Genomic DNA, 23178 nt, shown 5'->3' on the forward strand with positions numbered 1-23178 from the left:
CAAGCTTTTAAAATACAACACATTGTTAAAGATGAAACCAGTGGTTTCCAACCTTTTTGTCTTTTGACGTCTTACAAAAAGCAGTGTGTAGTCGGGGTCACATTTCACATGTCTATGAGTTGTTAACAGCTCCACCAAATAGTGATTTTTCCCTCTAAACTTCTCACATGCTTTCATTTCAATAAATGTTCAAATGATCCAATATTTCAGCAAAAATCAAAGATTAGAGAAAAAGTCCAAAAACTGAAAACAGATTTGTGTATCAGAACTTTGTTTTTTCTTCTTTCCTCTCCCATTAATCATCTCACCACCCCTCAGATTTATCTGCTGACCCTTTGGAGGGGCCCGACCCCTAGGTTGGGAACCACTGGACTAAACTAGCTAACTGTATATAAAGTAGTGTAAACTAGCTCCACCTCCAGCAGCTACAACAGTAACATGCTGCTCTAACACTGATGCTTCACTATTAATAATCTAATGATGTCATATATAATAATATATCAGTCTATATGCAGGACTTTTACTTATAACGCAGTATTTGTACTTTGCTGTGTTGGTACTTTTACTGCAGTAATCTTCAGGAAGAAGAAGCAGAGACTGAACATCACAAAGGTCACAGATTTAAAGACTGAAGCTTGTTTTAATCATTATCTAGTTGCAGAGTTTACTGCGGATCTCTGCTGAAGATCCTTTCTGTTTAACATCTGTTAACCAAATAAGAACTAAATATTTAGAGTCTAATAAACTAAAGTCAGATCTCAACCAGGAGAAAACTCAACAAACAGTAGCAGAAGGAAATCACAACAAATGAAATAAAACCCTCAAACTCTCTGCTGGAAGTTTCTCTATAAACTTCCTGTGTGACAGATTATAATAAGGTCACTTCCTGTGTGACAGATTTTCCCACAGGTGACCAAACCGGCCGCGACACCGGCTGATGTGACATCACGAGGACAAACAGGAGACTCAGCTGGTGGCGATCAGACGCTCACTTCCTGTTTCAGCCTCGGACAACAGCTGCTTTTCTTTTTTTTTAAAAATTAGAGCATCAGAGCAGCTTAAATCAGAGCACCCCCACCCCACCCCCCCCGATCACACGTGTGAGGTGATCTGCAGCAGAACAAAAAGCCGCAGCTCTAATGATAAAGAGGACGACAATGAAACAACGCAGCGCCCCGCAGCAGAGAGAGAGAGAGAGAGAAGGCAGCGTGTAATTAAACGCATTTCCATTTGAAAATGAGGCGTTGAGTCGGCCGCAGAGCTCTTAATCAAAGTTCACCACCTGAGGCTACAGAGACGAGCAGCTCAGCTCCAACCAGCAGCATGACTGAACCACTCAGGAATGTCAAGCACTGTTAAAAACAGTAGTGCTGCTGGGAGGGCAGAGGCACACACCGCCTTCAGAAATAGACAGGTATTTATAAGCTCCAGGAAAACTAAGACGAGAGCAAACAGAGCAGCGACCGCGGCCGCAGGAGGAGGAGGAGAGCTGCAAATAACAACAGATTGATCTGATTATCAGCATCTTTCAATTAACTGATTGATTGATTTCTGATGTCTTCAAATGTTCCGAAACACAAACTAATCAATTCATCAATTATCAGACTAGTAGACTCATTTTCTGTCAATCTGCTAATCAATTAATCTGATTGATTAGGATTGAATGACCTGCAGCAGTAATTAACTCAACTCCCACTTACTCGAGTTTAAGCCACATCTCATGGCCTTCATCAGCCAGATAGAGTTTGGACTTCAGTCACATGATGACAACTTTCTTTTTTTTTTTTTTTTAACCTGTAAAAGTTTTCAAGAGAGACGACTGAGCTGTTTCCATGCCAACCGAGCCAACTGTGAGGATGACTGAGAGATGTGATTGAAAGCTCCGGAGAGGACCAAAGACCAACTCACAGATTTCACCTTTTATTTACTCTTTTTGACATCAGTTTCAACTGATTTTAAACTAAAAGTAACTGAATTATCCTTAAATCTGTGTTTGACCTCCTCATGTCAAAAAGGTCAAGAATGAACGTTCATGCTCTACTTCTTCTCTGAAAATCAGACGCCTGACTGCAAACCTTCACCTGCAGCGACCCGACAGCTTCTTCTGTTCTTTATACTGACAAACTGCTTCCTGGAGACACACCGAGACCAGCTGTCCTTTAGAGGGACGCCTCGGTCCTGTCTGAGTCCCCCCACCACCCCCTCCCACCCCCGTCCCCCCCGTCCCCGGACAACTGAATCCACAGTCGGGGTGATGCGTTTACAGAGCGACAGGACACCAGGCTGCTAACTTCACACCTCCGGCTGTTTGACAAGAGAAAAGCAGAGCTGCTGGAGGAGTTTGTCAAACAAACACTGGAAATCACAAAGTGGACGTGATGGAGGTGAACTGGAGTTACTGCTGGAGAGGCTGCCACCCCCCCCCCCATCACACACACACACACACACACACACACACACACACACACACTTCACCCCCAACAATGAAAACTATGTCCAATATTGCTGGGAGCAAACCCCCCCCCCCTCATTCCCCAAGATTTCCAGGTTACATCACACATTTCCAGCTCAAGCTTATAAAATGATGGTTAATCTGATAAGTAGAAACATTTCTCTTTCAGCTTGTTTTAGTTCATTTCAGTTTGTTTCATCATGTGAGGAAAACAGTGCAGCAATAACACCGTCTAGCTGAGAGTTAAGCAACAGAAAGTCACACCAATCTCCGTAGAAAACTCCACCGATTTAAACTTTTCCTTCATGTTTGCAAAGCTGCTTCACATCATGTGACACAACTTCAGATCTTCTTTGAATTGTAACGACTTCATCTTCATTTCGGCACCAAATATTTACACCAATTTCATCAAACTTTTCAACTAACAGCTTTTTTACAGCAGGTTCTCGCTGCTCGCTGAGGTGTTTTTGTAACGTGAAGCGACGCAGCGACTGATGGGTGAACCTGCTCTTATAAACTGGATTTACACGTCAGAAAGTGTGTTTATGCGTATCTGGTTTACGCCGAATTAAAGAGTGTTTCCTTAAGATTTATAAGATATATATATGTGGTTGTGTTCATTCGTGTATATTCATCAGTAAGAGAGAAATCGTTTAATTATAAGTTATTTCAGGGAGGTTCTGCGTGGCGGATCTCGCGCGCGGAGAGGAGGGGATGTTACCGGCGGTTCTTACCGAGGTGCAGGGTGAGGTTGATGGAGTTCGGGTACTGGATGCCCGCCAGCATGGTCTGGCTCTGCCACCAGGTGGTGTCCTGCTGGTTGTTGTAGTCGGTCAGGTAAACGGCGCTGTGGTGGTTCCGGGGGTCCCGGGCGTCGCAGATGTGGCAGGACTTGGTGACCCCGGTGGCGCCGGTCTGCACGCAGTACTCCTCCGGCGGGTTGCCGCAGGTGTTGGTCGCCACCACCGTGACGTTGAAAGCGGCGTTAACGAACTCGGGCATGCAGCGCTGCGCTCTGCTCTGGTCGTCCGCGCACTCATCCATAGCCGCGCGGACGCACATCGCCACCCAGCTCCAAGCCACCAGAGCTCGGATCAAACTTCGCATTTTTCAGTCCTCTGCGTCCTTCCCTCTCGACCAGAAACTCCGACACAAACTCTTCCCGAACTTCTCCAAAGTTTGTTGTTTTTTGTTTTTTTTTGCGGTTACCGACAGATTCCGGAGGAAACCAGAGGAAACATGCGGCGGTGATTCTTCGCTCCAGGCCGCGTCCAGAGCTTCAGTCCCCGGGCGGTGCTGGCTGGTGAGAGTCGGTCGGTGAGAGTCGGTGTGAGCTCGGGCCTCAGCTCTTTGTGTCCGCCGCCATGCACAAAACTCCAGCAGGAAAAGACGAGATTCCAGACTACACCCAGTCCGCTACTGCGCAGGTCTGAGGCGCAGAGGACACTACGGCCACTTCCGTGTCAACTCTGAGACAAAACTGCAGAGAAATCCTCCAAAGTCCAAAACACTGACATGTATCTTTAATGAAACTCTGATGAAGCTGTAAAATCCACAAAACTCCTCAATAACACCTAAAACACTTAAAACGGTTAATTAACGGATGACAATCAAACACCAATTAATCAACTCTTCACTTTAACTTCTTACCTTCCAATTTCTGTCATCTCAAAACTTTTAGTTAAGAGGATTATTTTAAAATTAAGGCATGAAGTAACGTTGATAAGGGTCGTTTTAAAGACACTTCAGTAACTCTAAACCTTTAAACATCCATCCAACACTGTGTTGACCTTCTGTATGGAAGCTCATTTCAGCCAAGAAATAAAACATTAATAATGAGGGATGACAAAAATAAAAATCTCTTGGTGATAAGATTTCCGATATCAATATATCGGCCAATAATCTTACATATACAGAATATATACACACATTTATTTTGGAAATTATCCCTCAAATGTGGTTATAAAACACAACGTCATGTGATGGAGGCAGGATATTTTACAGTTTAACAATAAACTTTATTGTATAAAATGACCAGAAACAGTAAACTTCACTGAGAATTTAAGAATTATAAATAACTATAAATAAAAGAAACACATAGAACAAAAAAAACATGCATACATTAAACTTAAATTAAGAAAAATGATCAAATATTAATAAGCAACTTTAAAAAATGAGAAAAAAATATCAGCGCATATCAGACAATATACACGCCGATACAGATCCATCTGTGATTGGCCGATATCGGACAATAATATCAGCTGACCGATACATCGGTCGGGCTCCAGTTTAAAATCAAAATTATTACATAATAGTCAAAATTTCAAATTACGGTTTGGCAAGTCTGACTTTAAACGTCAACATTTAGCTTATTATCTGTGATTCAGACTTTTTCTGATTAACTCATAAATCTGATTTAAGAAGTCAAAATGTTGATTAATATTTTATAACTCTGACTCACCGCAAGTGTTTTTAATTTCATTGTTTCTGACTTTTCATCAGTTGTTGTTGTTGTTTTTTTTAATTTTCTTGGCAGATTTGGGCTTCCGTACTCTGCTGCTGCGTTATATGATTACAGGAATAAAACATTAGATAGATGATAGGATATTACATTCAAAATAATTATTGATTATTCAAATTATTTTGTGAAATACTGGATCATTTTTACCTCCTCAGGCTTTTAAAAACACTCAAAATGACAAAACCTGAAAAATCACTGTTTCTCTTTCAGAAACATATTAATTATCTGGTTTTTAAAGTAAATTATGTAATTTATACCTTGATCATGACAATGAATATTAAGTGACAGTTTTAGACAGTTTGAATTTGAATGAATAACCTTTATATAAAGTATTATAAAACCTTTAATACATTACAGTTAATTACGTCCACATTCAGGAGTCTTTTTAAGGTATAAATAAAGTGTGTCTAATGTTATTTTGTAATTTTTAAAGGATTTTTATCCCTCTAAAAGCCTTTAATCCATTCAGAAAGATTGAAATATTATAATCCATTAATTTAGTTAATGACACTTAAACTTTGTCAATTTAAACTCTTCAGTCTTTTAAAAACACTCAACATGACAAAACCTCAAAGAGGAAAATCATTGTTATTGTTACTTTAAGAGGATAATTAATGAATAAATCAATGGATTTTAATTGATTATCTGTTTTTAAAGTCCTTCAATGTTAAAATTGACCAAATAACATGAAAACCAACACAATTTTTAAGGATTTTTACTGCTTCAAAGCCCTTAAAATATTATAATCTATTAATGTAACAAATCAAACTAAAATCCATGAACTTTAACAACACTTTAAACTTTCATGTAAGTCTTAAAATGTATTTAAGTTGTTAGTAAAAAGGCTTTTAAGGGTTTTTTAAGGGGTTTAATTTTCATTTTCAAATGAATGGACACATTTTAGGGATCTCTGGTGATGTAGATGAAGGTGTTTAGTGTGTTTTTAGGGGTAAATGAAGGATTCATTAAGGACATTTTAACAAGTAAAACTGTCAGAAAAGAGAATTTACAGCTGAACAGAAGCTGGTTGATCACTGAGGGAATCAAACGTGTTTTAACTGAAACATCATCAGAGGAGATAAAAGCAAAACAACAGACTGAAGAGAGTTAACGAAGTGTTTGTTCATTAACACACAGTTCAGCTCTGATTAGATCTCCACACACACACACACACACACACACACACACACACACACACACACACACACACACACACACACACACACACACACACACACACACACACACAGGTTTATCGTAGGATCTCTGATGAGCTGGTGTTTTGTTGTCTAACAGCAGCTCAGACCGTCAGGTCAAAGGTCACAGATGAATCCCATCAGTGTGAAGCTGAAAACAAAAGTAAACTAGTGAGACAAACGTTCAAATCTGTTATTTATGTCATTAAACTGTTTTATTGTTGAAGTTTTCATCTTTTTTTGAGCAGGTCGTTGTTTTAACAGGTTCGGGGATGTAAATGAAGGACGACATGTTATTTGTTTTGAGGTTTATTTGACTGTTTTTTCCTAAATTCAAATTATAAACCAAAAAAACACTAAAAACTGTTTCATCATGTTTTCATTCGTCAGCGTTAACGTCGGGAGAAAATCTACGGAAGTTCATTTATAACTTAATTATTGATAATTTCACATTTTGGGTTCATTAAAAAGAAAAATCACATTAAATAAATTAAATTTAAGAAAATAATAATAACTGAGCAAACTATCCACTGTGAAGACTGTGAGATGCAGTAGAAAGCTCTGAAAAAAGCAAGTAAGTGGACCTTGAGTTTTTTTTTAAATTAAAAGCAATGATGAGTTTAGTTCATTCTTCACTTTAAGAAATAATCTCCATTTAGTTGGTGTTCTAGAGCTTTCAGTTGTACGGTCGATGATCTTCATCTCCAGATGGAGTTTGGAGATGAAGACGTTCAGATTGACATGAGAGACCTTTAAAGGTTTCAATCTGTTACGATATGACTGAAAGCTCCGGTGCAGCTACTAAATGGACCCTCTGGTGAGATTATTGGTCACATTAAACCTCCCTGAGGTCACTAAAGAAGTGATCACACTCACTAATTCTGAAACTTTTAAAAATTAAAATAAATTAGATTTTGACTGTTTTTAGAAAAACAAAAACTCTGTAAATTAAAAGAAGTTTAATATTGTCCAGCAGGATTCAAGCCGCAACGTAGGACATAAAACTTACACAAGATTTAACAGTTAAATAGATTATAAATAAATAAATAAACAAATAAATAAATAAATAAATAAACAAATAAATAAATAAATAAATAAATAAAAGGTGGAATTTTGGTGGAATTTCCTTTTAAAAATTGTACAGTTTGTTTGTTTAAACTCGTAACGTCAGTATCCTTAAAATCCTGACTATCAAACCACAAAGGTCCACTTACTAGTTTTTCTGGGGCTTTCAACCACCTCTCATGGTCTTCAACAGTTCTCCTCACTGCTGCAGCACATTCGTTCCTCCCTCGACGGGTCCTGGCCCCTCGACGGGACCGGGCCCCTCGACGGGGACCTGGCCCCTCGACGGGACCGGGCCCCTCGACGGGACCGGGCCCCTCGACGGGACCTGGCCCCTCGACTGGACCTGGCCCCTCGACGGGACCTGGCCCCTCGACGGGACCTGGCCCCTCGACTGGACCTGGCCCCTCGACGGGTCCGGGCTCCCGGATTATCTGATAATCAGTTTTAACCTTGTTATCATTTCAGATGATTCAGATGATCAACAGTTAATCCAATTATAACAAACTGCTCTGAGGGTCCCTGAGGGTCTCTGAGGGTCTGAAGGGCCCCACTTTCCCCTGTTATAAAACCCAAAACACAGTCAGAACTGATTCTTAGTTTCACATAATTTATGTTAGAAAGTGTTGAACGTGTGAAGACGCACGGCGCCGCCTGCTGGTCGTCTGCTGCAGCTGCAACAAACTGAAGTCACAGAAAACAGAACAACTTTATTTATTACACCTTTAATTTGATACAAATGTCCTGAAAAACATTCTGAGTGATTTGCAGATATATAACTGTTAAATTAAGAGAAGATGCTGCCATTCGGTACAAATGATAAGAAACGACAGAAGTTATGTTGGTTTAGTTGATAAATGTTAATTCATCTTATCTCCGTTCATAACTAGATGTTTATCTTTAGTGAGTTAGAATCTTAATTCTTTAACAGACAGAAAATACTTCAGACTAAATATTTACATGTTAGGTTGTTTCTTAAAATGAGCATCAAGTTACATAACGATACATCCTCAAAATTAACAGAAGCATGTCAGGAGTCTAATTTTTTAAGAATTATGTATCAATATAATGAATAAGTACTTACCAACTAAACCAATTTAACACTTTATTCTGTTTTTTCTTACAATTTGTACCAAATTGCACCAAAAATGTCCTAAAAATTAAGTTCTACGTCTGCAAATTACAGGAAATTGGTATAAAATGAAGGAACCTGTACAATATTTTAATTAATAATTTTATTTTATAGCTCCTGTTTCATTTCAATCAGATATATAACTGTTAAATTTTAGGACATTTTACAGAGAAGATGCTGCAATTTGGTACAAATTATAAGAAACAACAGAAGTTACGATGGTTTAGTTGATAAATGTTAATTCATCTTATCTCCGTTCATAACTAGAATTAACATTTTATTCTGTTTTTTCTTATAATTTGTACCAAATTGCACCAAAAATGTCCTAAAAATTAAGTTCTACGTCTGCAAATTACTCAGAAAAATTACAGGAAATTGGTATAAAATTAAGGAACCTGTACAATATTTTAATTAATTATTTTATTTTATAGCTCCTGTTTCATATCAATTAACGATCAAATGATCCAATATTTCAGCAAAAAATCCAAGAACCTCTTTGGATCCTTTCTGTCAAACATCTGTTTGCCAAATAAGAACTAAATATTTTGATGTAAATAAATTGAGAATTTAAGGTTCTAGTGAAGTAATTATATTGATTGTCTGGATGTTGTAGATCATTTGATCAGACGTTCATTTGTTTCAATCACAAACATCAGTTTTTAAAAAAAGAATTATATTTATTGCAAAACTTAACAATAATAAACATCAACAGACACATATGCCAGGGGTCAGAGGGTAAATAAATGACATCATGAAAGAAAAGGTTCAGCAGTTCAGACAATTTTACAATTTACACATATTAAGAGTTTTTAAGAGTTTTTAAGGCTTTGGGGTTTGCAGAGTGCTGAATAGTTTGTATTGTTGCATTTCATTTATAAAAAAAAACTTAAATAAAGGTTTTCTGTTATAAAATGTACTTTTGTGAAAAAGAAATTCTCAGATAATAAAAATATTTCTGTTATATATAATAATATATAATAACAGCACGGTGATGAAAACTGAACAAAGGTTACGAGTGTGTTGGGAAAGTTCCAGTTTAAGTATTTACAGTATAAAAGACAACAAACATCTGTTTCATCAGCTCGGTGATGTCACGGCGGTAATGACGAGAAACAGCAATGCACACTGGGTAATCTGCAGCCCTCGGAGGGAATGGAACGACACATGAATCATGAATCTGTTGCCCCCAGTGCATGCTGGGAGGGTTCCCCGAGACACACCTACCTCATTTAACAGCAGTCAGTCACATGATCAGCTCTCAGCCAATCACATGAATGCTGATGACGGTTTCAACCAGGAACCCGTTCTTCAGATGTGGTCTGACTAATCCAAGCTAACATGTTGCTATCAGGCTAAAATAAGCTAAAATTATATGATTGGCTACGAGCTGATCATGTGACTGCTGTTTAGTGATGAGAATCTGGACAAACTAATCGACCAGCAGCCCTCCTGCTGTTAAATGAGGCGGGTGTGTCGGGGACCCTCCCAGCATGCACTGGGGCAACAGACTCATGGTCAGCTGACAACAGATCCAGATGGTCCAAAATCATCAACGTTCTAATCAGAGCTGCAACGATTAATCGATTAATCACCAACTATTTTGATAATCGATTAATCGTTTGGAGTCATTTTTATAAGAAAAAAAAGTGCAAATTCTCTGATTTCAGCTTCTTATTGTGAATATTTTCTGGTTTCTTTCGTCTCTCTGACAGTAAACTGAAACAAACAAACATCTGATGACATCATCTTCAGGAAACACTGATCAACATTTTATAGATCAAATGAAATTAATTGAGAAAATAACTGTTAATTGCAGCTCTAGTTTTAATTTGGATAACCCAGTTATCTACGTATGGAGATCAGGGCCCAGCCCTTGTCTTTCGTTGATGTTGCTAAGCAACAACTCTTAACCCTAACCCTAACCCTAATTAAATAAAAAGCTCTTAATCATAACTTCATCTCAGTATCTCAATAAAAATATAGAATCAAAGCTTTTGTGAATCAAACCTGTAGTACAGCAGGACGTGCTGTAGTTAAGGTGCATGTTTGCAGGTCTCTCAGCCAATCAGATTCAGCCTCTTTCACACATAGTTCCCAGTAAAGTACTGGGATAACCATTAAGGCACCGCTGGTGATTTTTCACTATTCACACCTGCAGCTACATTCAGAAACATTTCTGTCTTTGGCCTTTTCACACATAACATCAACAACACAGGAGCAGGTGGGACAGTCCAGCAGCTGGCGGTGACGCAACACAGTCCAGAGTTATCAAATCAGCAGCCGAAGCGTCGGCGAGAGTCTTGTGATTGGTTCGCTCGCTCGTCAGACAGACGTCACCCTTTATGTGCTCTTCCCTGCAACGTTACTGCGTTCGTTCGCAACGCAGCCGTACCGGCGTTTTCCCTGGAATGTTTCTCGGCCTTGAGGCGGGAAAATCGGCGGTACAGATTTCCCTGAATATCGATCGCTGCCCCCCGTTCACACACACACGACGCCATGCAGGAAATGTTCAGGAACATTTCAGGGATGGACTGCGTGTGTGAAAGGGGCTTTATTTAGATTAAAAGGTGCGGCAACATGATGTTTCCTGTTCACTTCTATTGACGCCCGACTGACGGACACATCGAAGCGTGTGTTTCCTGTTTCAGTGCGACGTTCAGCCAATAGAAACACGGCTACAAACCGTGGCGTCACTCTCACATTGTTTAAAGTTTGTGAACGTTCTGATCAATATTTATTTATTACCCGCATCAGAAACTTGACATCACATCCTTTTTTTTGGAGTCGAGGGTGGAGAACATTTGGAAACATCATGTGACCACGATTTAAGGATTTCTGAAGGTCTTGAGTCTCAGACAAACAGCCGGGAGCGAGAATCAGACTCGAGGCTTCAGGTTCGTCCGCCGTGTTTTCATCAGGACGTTTTCTCTTCGTGAGCCTTCATGTGGCGCCGCAGCGTGTACACGTCTCTGAAGCCGCGGCTGCACACGCTGCAGCGCGGCCGCTCCTCCGTGTGGCGCTTCATGTGGTTTTTGAGCGGCGTGCTGAGCGGGAAGCCTTTGCCGCAGACGGGGCAGGTGTACGGCTTCTCGCCCGTGTGCGTCCTCATGTGGATCTCCATGTTGTCTTTGCGGCTGAAGCTCTTGTCGCACACTCTGCAGCTGAACGGCTTCTCGCCCGTGTGCATCCTCATATGAATCTTCATGTCCGAGCTGTTGGTGAAGCCTTTGAAGCAGAAGTTGCAGGTGTACGGCTTCTCTCCGGAGTGCGTCCTGGAGTGGCGGATCATGGACGAGGTGATGTTGAAGCCCTTGCCGCAGACGGGGCAGGTGTACGGCTTCTCGCCCGTGTGCGTCCTCATGTGGATCTCCATGTTGCCTTTGCGGTTGAAGCTCTTGGCGCAGACTTTACAGCTGAACGGCTTCTCACCCGTGTGGCAGCGCGTGTGCACCGCCAGCTCCACGTGCCGCCAGAAGGTTTTGCCGCAGACCTGGCAGACGTGGATCTTGACGTGTGTCTGCAGGTGCTGCAGCAGACTCTCTCTGTCCGGCAGCAGTTTGCCGCACACGCCGCAGAGGCAGTGCTCGTCGTCTGCGTGGACCTCTACGTGGTTCATCAGCGAGCCGCGGTAGCTGAACATCATGCCGCACACTTTACAGGATCGAGACGTGGTATTCCCACCTGCGTCTTTTCTCTGAGCGGCGGCGGCGGCAGGAGGGTCTGCTGGGAGGTCCGACTGTGGCGGCGGCGGCGCATTGGTCAGCTCGGAGGAGGTGCTCGGCAGGACGTCATCGTCCTTCAGGGCCTCCTCAGAGGTCGCGCAGTCAGCCCGATGCTGCTCACTCTTACACTGCAGGCTGTAGATGAACTCCATCTGAGGAGCCTCATCCTGGACTCCAGGACCGGTCCACACCTCCTCCTCCTCCTCCTCCTCCTCTTCATCCTCGTCGTCCTCCTCATCCTCGTCGTCCTCCTCCTCCCTCTGTTCGACGGCGGGAGGCTCCGGCTGCTCGTCAGGCTGCTGCAGTGGAAGCTGCTCCTGGAGTTCACCGCCGTCAAGCTGCTGAGAGGCTGCAGAAGGAGAAAGTCTGGTTCAGTAAAAGTCAGACTGTCTGAGAGGAAAGTCGAGAGAAACATGCTTAAATCTTTGGTCGTCAACCCTTAAACTGTGATAAAAATATATATTTTTAAAAATATAATAGTTGTTTTAGTAATTTTTTAAACAAAAAATTTAAAAAATAAGCTGGTTTCAGCTTTTCAAATGTGATGATTTATCACTTTTCTTTGGCGAACATGATGATAAACTGAATATTTTTGGGTTTTGGGCTGTGGACTGTGAGGAACTTTAGCAGTTAAAATAACTCTGCATGAGTTCCATCATGAACCTTTATGACCACGATCGTCCACAGTTTCTATGACCCCCGTTCACATTTAGTTTTAAAATGTGTCTTGTGTGATGAGATCACAAGTGGACAGCTCTAAATACAAGTGTCGACCACCGAGACACATTGTGATCCGATCAGTCAAACCACTTGCTGAGATCGTCTGAGACACATTCGTCCGCATATCTTCTGTAGTGTAAACACTAATGTGTCCTGACGCGTCTCTGACAAGGACGTAACAGGAAAAATACGTCATCAACACAGGACATGGTGGTTGTTTTTATCTTTTGAAGAGCTAATACATATGTGTGGTGGACAGCCTTCCTGGATTTAACCACCAAACAGAAAATCTACCCGTGTTTGGCGGGTGTTCATTTCAGACCCTGGAACATTTTTGTTTTCTTAGCTAGCCCGTGCAAAACAAATCTGGCGCTTATCTGGCGACAGACTGACATAATAACTGCGTGCGAGGCAACAAAATCTGAACACAAGTGGTCAGCTGGACACCTCGGAAACACATCATAGACACAGGCGTGAACGGCGATGTGTCTCAGCCTCTAGTGTTAACAGCCTCTATCCTTCTCTTTATCCTACTCTTACTGGTATGGCCCATTTATAATAAATCACTGGGCCGTTACCACCCACATGTGTACCTGTCTGATGTGTGTCGTGATGCTCAGCATGTTCTCCTTCACTCTCTGGTCTGGAGCTTTGTGGCTCATCTTAAATATAATTAAGAATACCATTGCCGGCAGTATTTTCCATTGAAATTGCTTGTGCATGACCTACTGTTTAAAATAGCAAGTACCTTATATACACTTTGTCAGTTCAAGAATTCTAATCATTTGAGTTATAACTGGATCTTTTGGGGTTAGGAAGATGAAACTCATTCACAATACTATGCACAGCCTAATGTTACCACTGATTGAAATTAATTAGTCTACTTCCAACTTTTTAAAATATGCTTCTGAGAAAACAGGCCTGCTTCACATTAAATTAATTATATATTAGATGGTTGCTTGACATTTCTATGATGATGCTTCACCTGCTGGTCTGCTGGCAGTCTGAATCCAGCTCTGCAAAGTTGCGATAGCTGCCTCCCTCAGCTCTTTCTCTGTTTCTTGTAGTCTGGTCCTTTTGGAAGGCATCTTAGCCTACTGTAAGCACCCAAAATTAACATTACATTAAAAAAAACATGCATAACATTTTATCCAATTTAAACATTACAAGTTATCATCTCATAACGAAAAATAAGGCGACTTTTATCAGCTGTGTCTGCTTGTTGGATGAAAATATACCACAGCCTGAATGAAGCATGTTCAAGAACATACAACAGCTAACAACTCATGACACAAGCTACAAGGAAGCTAACATGGACGTTTGGCCTGCAAAAGTAAGCTAACGTGGTGTTAGCGTGGTCTGGTTCGCATATCACACGTAGCTTTATATTGACTGTAAAGAATATCTAATATAACAGAGTCAACAGTCAAATCTCTACAGAACACACATTCAATGTAATGGTCGTAATTGAGGCGTTATTTTGCGTGTAGCATGCTGCCTACTTGTTAGCCGGCTAGCTAGCTAACTAGCTTAGATTGCTTCATGTGATAACATAATATAAGGCAATATCGTGCGACGTAATGTAAAAATGACAAGCTGCGCATTGTTCGGAAGCAAATGTGGAGATTTTTTTTATTTATTTAAATCATTTTCACAACTTCAAGACTCACCTGGAGTCCTCACACAACAGCAACACTACAAGTTTGGACGCTACAGTATCACATGACAAAGGTCAGAGGGCGTCACTTCTTCTTCTTCTTCTTCAGTGATGTTTAACGACAACTGCTATCCATGTAGTTACATTACTGCCATCTGCTGGAGTGACTGAGCTCCTACAACGTCTGGACTATTAAACTTTTTCCATCGGTCCTGTTTCCTGCAGGAAGTTGATGAAGCATCTTCCGCCCTGTTTACTTGCATCCTACTCCAGTATGTCCTTTAATTCTCTTGTTCAGCCCTAACCTTTGCATTTCCTCCATCATGTCCTCCATTCCTGAAATATATCTATTGCAGTTGGCGATAACATGTTTCTACAGTTTCTGGTGCATGACGCTGCTCACAGAGACCGGCTGGATGGTTGTGCTGTGAAGGTTGCTGTGCTGGTTGCTGTGTCCTGTTCTTAGTCTTGATATTGCTCTTCTCTCATGTTTCCTCCCCTGTATTTTACATTGTCTACTTTATTTTGAATTGAATGCAAATGTCTCCCCCTTGTCTCCTGATCCTAATGCTATTGCCATTCTCTGTTGATATTTTTCCATACAATGGCCTTTCCCTCTGGTTTGGATAGTTTGATACAGATGTCCATGTTTGTTTACTTTTTCATTTCCTCTGATACCTATGTGAACCAGAACCCATAAGAGTATGATCTCAGTGCCTTGTGGCTCTTGAGTGAACTGACATTATTTTGAATAACAAATCCTGACGAGTATTGGACATACCCGACTTAAGACTAGAGAGTGCAAATACAGAATCACTGCAAACAAGGACTTGTATTGTTCAATCCATTCTAAAGCCATAAAAATGTCGTACAACTCAACTGTGTACACAGCTAAGAAATTAGAAGTGCATTTAAATATTCAATTTTGTGACTTGGGACGGTAACTGTCTGTAGCTGGGTCTTTTGATCCAACAGTAAAAACATGCACATAATCTCAGTATTTGTTTGGACATCACTTTGCATTACAACAAAGAGGTATAAAACAATTGTCATACAAAAACAATAAAAGCAATTTTGTACAAACCAGAGGAGACCAAAGTCCATTCATTTTAAGTCCTTTCAGAGTTCAAATAAAATATACTTTCTTAAAATATTGAAAGTCTTTGTAGCTTTTTTGTTTTTCACATTTTCGATTAAGGTGCCATATTGCTTGAGCTCAACAACAAACTGATGAAAGCAGGTTTAGAGCCAGAACGTTTTGCTTTGTGGATGTAGAATTTACCAAGAATGATCAGAAGCTGAATTATAGAGAACATAAAATTTAACATTGCATCAAATACATTAATCTGTACATTAGTACCTATTTTTCTATTTATAAAGTCTTGCATATCTGAAATAAATAAAATTATCCAAAATAAATTTGAATGATCACAGTGAAAAAACAAATGAAATATTGTTTCTCTATCTAAATTGCAAAAAACAAAGGTATAGTCTATATTTAGCTTAAATCTTGTCAACACTTCTTTAGCATTTTTTTTATTGTCCTGGGTCGCCAATGTGGATTGACTTGTTCTTCTTCTTCTTCTTCTTCTTCTTCTTCTTCTTCTTCTTCTTCTTCTGGGTTTTACGGCCGATTGTGTCCTTGGTGTTGCATTACTGCTGTCTTCCGGAGTCAGTCAACTCCTACAGTGTCTGATTTGTCAGATTTTTCATATCAATCATGTTCTCCTGAGAAATTTGAGCAGACACTTCCTGCCCCACCACTCTCACCACACTCCGGTCTGCCCTTCAGACCTGCTCTTGTCGGCCATGATCTCCTCGTTCCCTCCATTATGTCTTTTCTCTCTGAGGTGTATTTCCTGCAGTTAACAAGTATATGTTCTACTGTTTCTGGTACCTGACAACTCACAAAGTCCATTTGGATGCTTCCCTATAATGTGGAGAGTCCTGTTCAGGTTACTGTGTCCTATTCTTAGTCTGGTCATTATTTCCTTCTCTTTTCTATTTCCTCCCGTTTCTCTCCATGCCAGCTTTATTTTGTATTGCATGTCTTTGCCTTCCTCTTATCTCCTGATCCCAGTGCTGCTGCCACTTTTTACTGATTTTTCCGTATAATACCCTTTCCCTCTGATTTTGAAAGTTTAATTGGGGTGTCTGTTTTCTTTTTTTTTACAGCTTGTTTGGCTAGTTTGTCCACTCTTTCATTACCGATAATGTCCATGTGTGCAGGAACCCAAATGAATGTGACCACAGTGCCTTGTTTTATTACTTGTGAATGTATTTCCATTATATCAAATAGTAGGTCTTGGTGATTACTGGATGTACCTACAGTAGCTTTAGGCTGTACAGAACAAATGCTGAGTCACTACAGATCAGAGCTCTGTTGGGTTTGGCTTGTTCAACCCACTCATCCAAATGGCGTTAAACTCAACCGTATACACACTTAAGAAGTTTGATGCCTGTTTGAATATTGCAACTCTGTCTAGGAACTGCTTCTAGGAACTGCAACTGCAGAACCAGTGTTGTCTGTTATTGGATCTTTTGATCCGTCCATAAACACCTGTACATACTCTGTGTATTTACTTTCTGTATAACTATAGAAGTCATTTACTAAATCTGCACTTTTCTTCCTTGCCTTAACTTGAAGTAACTCTAAATCTACCACCACTGGTTCTAGTACCAACACAGGGGTCGGAGGCCACATCACCATCGGGCAGAACTCCTCTCCATACACTCCCAGGTCTCTTGCTGCTGCATCTCCTGTCCAGCCAAAACTGGAATTTTTCTGTTCTCTCCCTTTCCCAGTAGGCCTGTAGCACTTTATTGGTTGGGAGATTATCTATGTGCCCTCTCCCATTGAGTGATGGGAATTTTGGCTCTTTTTAGTGGGCAAGATCATTTGGTTCAGCTCAGCAATAAGAGCTGGCTCTTTTAGCTCCTATATGGCTCTTTGTTAGTACCACTTCTGGCTTTTATAATTCAGCCAAATTTAGCAATGTTTTATTATTATTATTATTAATACTACTACTACTACTACTAAAAAATGCAGCTCAAAATGCTTTACAACAAAAGAAATTACTTGCACCAAGTGCTTCACATAACACAAGATATAAAATGAACGTAAAAACATGTAAATGTACATAAGATGGAAAATGAAACCCACTTGATAATATTAATAAACATAAGATAAAATAAAGTGAAGATAGAATACATAGAACACATACTTCAGTGGTGAAAATTCAGAAAGTATTTCACCATGTGTACACAATCTGTAAATCAGTGCGTAGGTCTCTGAAACCATAAACATAACAGAACCTCCTTTTTCCCAACAGACACAGACTCAACGCCAGTCTTGATTAACTGAAATAAGCCTCTTTCAGTTTACCCCAGAACGTCTTCCTACGGGTTTGACCTCACTGTGGGTCTTATCTGTGTCGGGCGTTTTGATATATGGTTGGTATGTGTGCACATATATCACTTTAACCCTAACCCTCTAAAACAATACATCACGATCTGTTAGAAAGTCTGATACACACATTAAATTAGGGTGCATAGCAAGTGGACATAACTCAAAGGATATAAACAATAAGTTATCTAAAAAAAAAAGAAAAAAAAGGCAGAATCATTTATCATTTCAAACAAACTTACCGGTGTCGTATCATGTCGTACCACGGGACTGGGCACCCCAGCAGGCCCTTAGAGTGCCCAGTCAAGTGTAGTGTTTACTGCTGCAGGTGCCCTCTTTGAACCAAACAGGAGATGAATGGGTTTGACAGGAGTAATGAGGTGGGGATTATCAGTCCCAAAGAGGATCTGAGGTCGTACATTGGAAAAGGCATTCAAGGCACATCGTGCAGATGGAGAAAGCATTGCTCAGGCCTGTTGATAGGGTAAGTCTGCCCCATCAGTGAGATGTAAATGCCCCTTCTGTAGTATATGTTCTCTCTGAATTTAATGCTGCAGCAGTTTTTTGGTGACTGACCTACCCTGCATGGCCTCTGGCTCTTGACTTACTGTGCGCAGGTCAAGTTTCTCAGCCGCTCCGTCTAAACCAAGGTACTCAGCGGCTGAAGGCAGTAAGATGGTGTGTTCAGGAGCCATCGTCCAGGATCACTTAGTTCTCAAGGGTATGATTCTTATTACTCAGTTTGACTACTTTAAGTAGGACTTTGGGGACTTATTTTGAGGATTCATGTATAGCACTTAAGATGTAGTAGCTTGTTTATTCACATCAAAATTCCAAAATGCTTTCCACAGCATTTAGGGCAGGGTTTCTTTAGGTCACAATCTGCTGCCATATGCAACCTTCCACATCTTCAGCATCTTCCTTGCTCTTAAATCCATTTTGCCACTTTCACTGTACTTAATTTTTCAGTCTTTCATAATTAGTCATGAACTGATCAGGACACTGGCAGTAGGAACATGAAACTTTGAATTTAGGTCTGGTCTCAGACAAATTTGCCTCTGGCTGCTTTGGCATTGGCACCATGGAGTATGGTAGCTTGATGATGGGGAAAACTTTGATCTTTGACTGTACTCTGTTCATGGGAATTGAGAGGTGCCCATTTGGACGTTTGCAACCTGACCTGCCACTGCTTGGCACTCTGCTTCTCCTTAGAGCCATAATGAGAAGTCTACTAAAGTATAATGAGCATTTGGGTGAACCAAATGAGCATCGTTTGCATAGTTGGCTTCCAATTCAGCTGGTAATTTTCTTAAGAAACATTGAACGTGTGATTTGCAGGCAAGCTCTGCTGCCCGTCTTGCCTGAGACTGTAACATACCCACCATAGATCTCACTCTTGATGCAAATTTATGGAAAGTATTTGCATTACCAGGGGGAACTTTGGGAAGGTTCGGGATAGCCTGTATTTCTCCCAGTGTAAGGTGATATGGCTGACCATACTGCTGCTCTAAAGCTGCTAAAGCCATGGTATAGGGCCATGGGCCATGAGCACAAGAAAGGGTATAATGACGGACTGAGCTCAGATGAAGGTGGCCTAATAGAAAATATAGTAACCGTGGATATTCTTAAGGTAGCAAGGTGATTGATTGTCCATAGATGTTTAATTAAATGTACAATATGTAACAGTATACAGCCAGTACTTTAAAGATTATCAACAATCATTTATTTTGTTATTAATTTTATGTTCAGTGATTTACTCATGTGACCATTTCACAGGATTTCACAGAGTCTCGAGTCACAGACAAACAGCTGGGAATAAAAATCAAACTCGAGGCTCCAGGTTCAAATTATCTGCTGTGTTTCATCAGGAAGCTTTCTCTTTGTGAGTCTTCATGTGGCGTTGCAGTGTGTACACGTCGCTGGAGCAGCTCCTCCGTGTGGCGCCTCATGTGGTATTTGAGCGGTGTGCTGAGCGGGAAGCCCTTGCCGCAGACAAGGCAGGTGTACGGCTTCTCGCCCGTGTGTGTCCTCATATGAATCTTCATGTCCGAGCTGTTGGTGAAGCCTTTGAAGCAGAAGTTGCAGGTATACGGCTTCTCTCCAGAGTGCGTCCTGGAGTGGCGGATCATGGACGAGGTGATGTTGAAGCACTTCCCGCAGACACCGCAGCGGTACGGCTTCTCACCTGTGTGCGTCCTCATGTGGATCTCCATGTTGCCTTTGCGGCTAAAGCATTTCCCGCAAACTTTGCAGCTGAACGGCTTCTCGCCTGTGTGGCAGCGCGTGTGCACCGCCAGCTCCACGTGCCGCCGGAAGGTTTTGCCGCATACCTGGCAGACGTGGGTTTTGACGTGTGTCTGCAGGTGCTGCAGCAGACTCTCTCTGTCCGGCAGCAGTTTGCCGCACACGCCGCAGAGGCAGTGCTCGTCGTCTGCGTGGACCCCTACGTGGTTCATCAGCGAGCCGCGGTAGCTGAACACCATGCCGCACACTTTACAGGATCGAGACGTGGTATTACCACCTGCATCTTCGCTCTGAGTGGCAGCAGCAGGAGGGTCTGCTGGGAGGTCCCACTGCAGCGGCGGGGCAACAGTCAACTCGGAGGAGGTGCTCGGCAGGACATCACCGTCCCTCAGCTCCACCTTCAGGGCCTCCTCAGAGGGTGCACAGTCAACCTGAGGCTGCTCACTTTTACACTGCAGGCTGTAGATGAACTCCATCTGAGGAGCTTCATCCTGGACTCCAGGACTGGTCCACTCCTTCTCCTCCCCATCCTGCTCCTGTTTGATGGTGGGAAGCTCCGGCTGCTCGTCAGGCTGCTGCAGTGGAAGCTGCTCCTGGAGTTCACCACCGTCAAGCTGCTGAGAGCCTGCAGAAGGAGAAAGTCTGGTTCAGTAAAGGTCCTTGCCTGGGTCCAGACCTTTGAATTCACCGCCAAGTTGACTGATTTGTTTGGCATCATAACATGAAACAGCAGTTTCTCGGTTGAAAAAGCAACCAATCCAATCAGCGCCACAGGCGGCACTAACGCTGTTGTCAAACTGTGCGTCAGAAACAAGGAGTAAAACTAGGCAGTGCTGATTAAATATTAATCAAGATTCTGTCTCTGCATTGCCTTTTTGTCACCTCAAATGTTTTCAGAAACATAGTTTACTGTTTAGCTGTAAAATGAGTAAGTTTATGACCCGGCCGCCAAGTTAAAAACGGACGAGCCAAAACCAAACACAGCCAAACTGGTATTACATAACCCACCATGTCACCACCAGCCAGAACGTTTAATGGTGATTGGATCTAATCTCCCCACCCCCACCCCCACCCCTACAGAGTGTAGCGAGTTGATAATTCTGTCTGATATCAGGTAATAGTCTGGTTCAGTAAAGGTCCCTTAAAAAAGTGACATAACAGGAAGTTGACAATCGTGAGAGAAATGTCGTGAAATCTTTGGTCGTCAATCCAAAACGGAGCTCCTACACCTGTCTCCTGCATCACTTCTATTAGTCTCTGGAGCCGTTTCTTAACAAACTAACGTGACCAAACTCTTCATGATGAAGGAACATGTCACCCAGTGCAGCGCTGTGACTCACTGACGTGTTTTTAATAGTTTTTGGAACAACAACGGAGGAATAAGATATATCAGACTTTGATACGCCCACGATACTTGTTAGTAGATCAGTTCATTGTTGGTTTGGATCCAAACATGAAGAAAAAATACAGAAAAACTCCAGACTGCTCCTTTAAAGCTGTCAGAGGAAACCGGACCTGTGTGTCCCCCGCGGCTCAGCGGAGGATCTGTGGCCGGACTCAGCGTCATGTCGGCGGCTCTGTACCGGCGGATCAACTCCTCCTCGCGCTCCAGCATCACTCGCTCCAGCAGCGCGAGGATCTCCTCCGCCGCCGCCGTTAACTTCTCGGTGACCAGAGTCCGTAACAGCTGTAGCTCTGACATCTTCTTAATCTTCTTCTTCTTTCAGGTTTATTGGCGGTTGGCAAACAACGAATTGGTGCATTTCCGCCACCAGCTGGTTTGGAGTGAGGACTATTTACAAAATTCATTAAAAAACGTCATATCTGCTCGTTATTCTAAGACACTGAAATAGGATTTAATAACACTCATTTCTCTTGTAGAATATCTATTAGATCAAAGTGTACTTTTATCTGTCTGAGGTTTTGAATCAGATTCTTTCTGCCTCATATTTCTGACAGTGTAACATAACATGTTTTACTGTTTCTTCTTCCCCACATTAATCACATCTGCCTGTATTATATTCACTTATTCTGAATAATGTACTGTTTAGTCCGGTGTGTCTCATCTCCTGCACACTTCGTTTCTCCCACTTTCCTCTGAACTCTGTAAATACATCATCCTTTCATCTCTTCCTCTCATTTCTTTCCTTCAATCTGTGTTTAATAATGATTGATTTCTGTCTAACTACCAAATCATTGTGATCATTGTTCGCTTTGCAATCTTATCTGCCATCTCATTTCATTTGATACCCATAAAAAAATTACTGTAAGAGCCATCATTTGAATTCTGTATGATGTTTGTTGTACTTCTATCAAAATCAAATCAAATCAAATCAAATTCATTTATAAAGCACGTTTAAAAACAACCACAGTTGACCAAAGTGCTGTACAATAAGATATCAAGAATAAATTAAAACAACACGACAGGGTAACAGCAAACAAGAAACAAGAACAAATAGAAAACAAATAATAGTGGAACACTGGGTTTTAACGACAGTCAAAGGCCTGAATGAACAAGTGAGTCTTTAGTTTGGCCTTAAAAGTGTCTCAGGAAGAGGAACACTTAATTCCAAGAGGTAAGCTGTTCCAAAGTTTTGGGGCAGCTACAGCAAATGCACGGTCACCTCTCAGCCGCGATGGAGGGACAGCGAGCAACAGTTGGCCAGAGCATCTCAGAGATCCGGTGTTGTGAAGGAGGCAGATGAGCTCTGAGATGTACTGGGGCGCCAGGCCATGTAGAGCCTTAAAAACAAATAAAAGGACCTTAAACTCAGTCCTATACTTGACTGGTAACCAATGCAGGGAGGTCAGTACAGGTGTGATGCTGTCTCTCTTCCCTGAGCCAGTTATTAGCCGAGCAGCAGCGTTCTGCACTAGTTGCAAGCGAGACAGGGAAGACTGGCTAACAGCCAGATAAAGGACATCGCAGTAGTCCAGACAGGAGGAAATCAGAGCGGTTGTGACAGTCTTCAAGTCGTTGACTGAGAGGAGTGGTTTCAATTTGGCAATGTTTCGTAGGTGGAAATAACAACCTTTGACAACAGAATTAATTTGTTTATCAAA

General features: G+C 41.5%; 2 protein-coding genes across 2 annotated transcripts in view; both read right to left on the minus strand.

Annotated features, from left to right (window-relative positions):
• Nucleotides 1-4193, minus strand: part of lamc1 (laminin, gamma 1) — a 68449-nt gene extending 64256 nt beyond the window's left edge. The window contains exon 1 of the mRNA XM_042427743.1: nucleotides 3187-4193. Coding sequence (XP_042283677.1) covers nucleotides 3187-3559 — 373 coding nt within the window. The 5' untranslated portion in view covers nucleotides 3560-4193. The remainder of the gene's footprint in view (nucleotides 1-3186) is intronic.
• A 5919-nt stretch (nucleotides 4194-10112) lies between these two features.
• On the minus strand, nucleotides 10113-22368 carry LOC121908831 (zinc finger protein 791-like). The gene is made up of 6 exons (XM_042429141.1): nucleotides 21631-22368; nucleotides 19727-20740; nucleotides 18480-18532; nucleotides 13794-13902; nucleotides 13402-13470; nucleotides 10113-12437 (listed from the first exon to the last, which is right to left on the minus strand). The coding sequence occupies exons 1-6, from the start codon at nucleotides 21815-21817 to the stop codon at nucleotides 11281-11283; spliced, it is 2589 nt and encodes an 862-aa protein (XP_042285075.1). The 5' UTR covers nucleotides 21818-22368; the 3' UTR covers nucleotides 10113-11280.
• Between the last annotated feature and the right edge of the window lie 810 nt (nucleotides 22369-23178).

The sequence above is a fragment of the Thunnus maccoyii genome, chromosome 12 (genome assembly GCF_910596095.1).
Source record: "Thunnus maccoyii chromosome 12, fThuMac1.1, whole genome shotgun sequence".
In the NCBI taxonomy this organism is placed as follows: Eukaryota; Metazoa; Chordata; class Actinopteri; order Scombriformes; family Scombridae; genus Thunnus; species Thunnus maccoyii.

Coding starts and splice junctions, on each gene's coding strand:
- LOC121908831 (XM_042429141.1), bottom strand. CDS start 21,817: ATGTCAGAGCTACAGCTGTTACGGACTCTGGTCACCGAGAAGTTAACG. Junction 18,533..19,726: donor AAGCTTCCTGATGAAACACA/GCAGATAATTTG, acceptor TACTGCCTTCAG/CCGCTGAGTACCTTGGTTTA. Junction 12,438..13,401: donor TCACGACACACATCAGACAG/GTACACATGTGG, acceptor CTCCTTCTGCAG/CCTCTCAGCAGCTTGACGGC.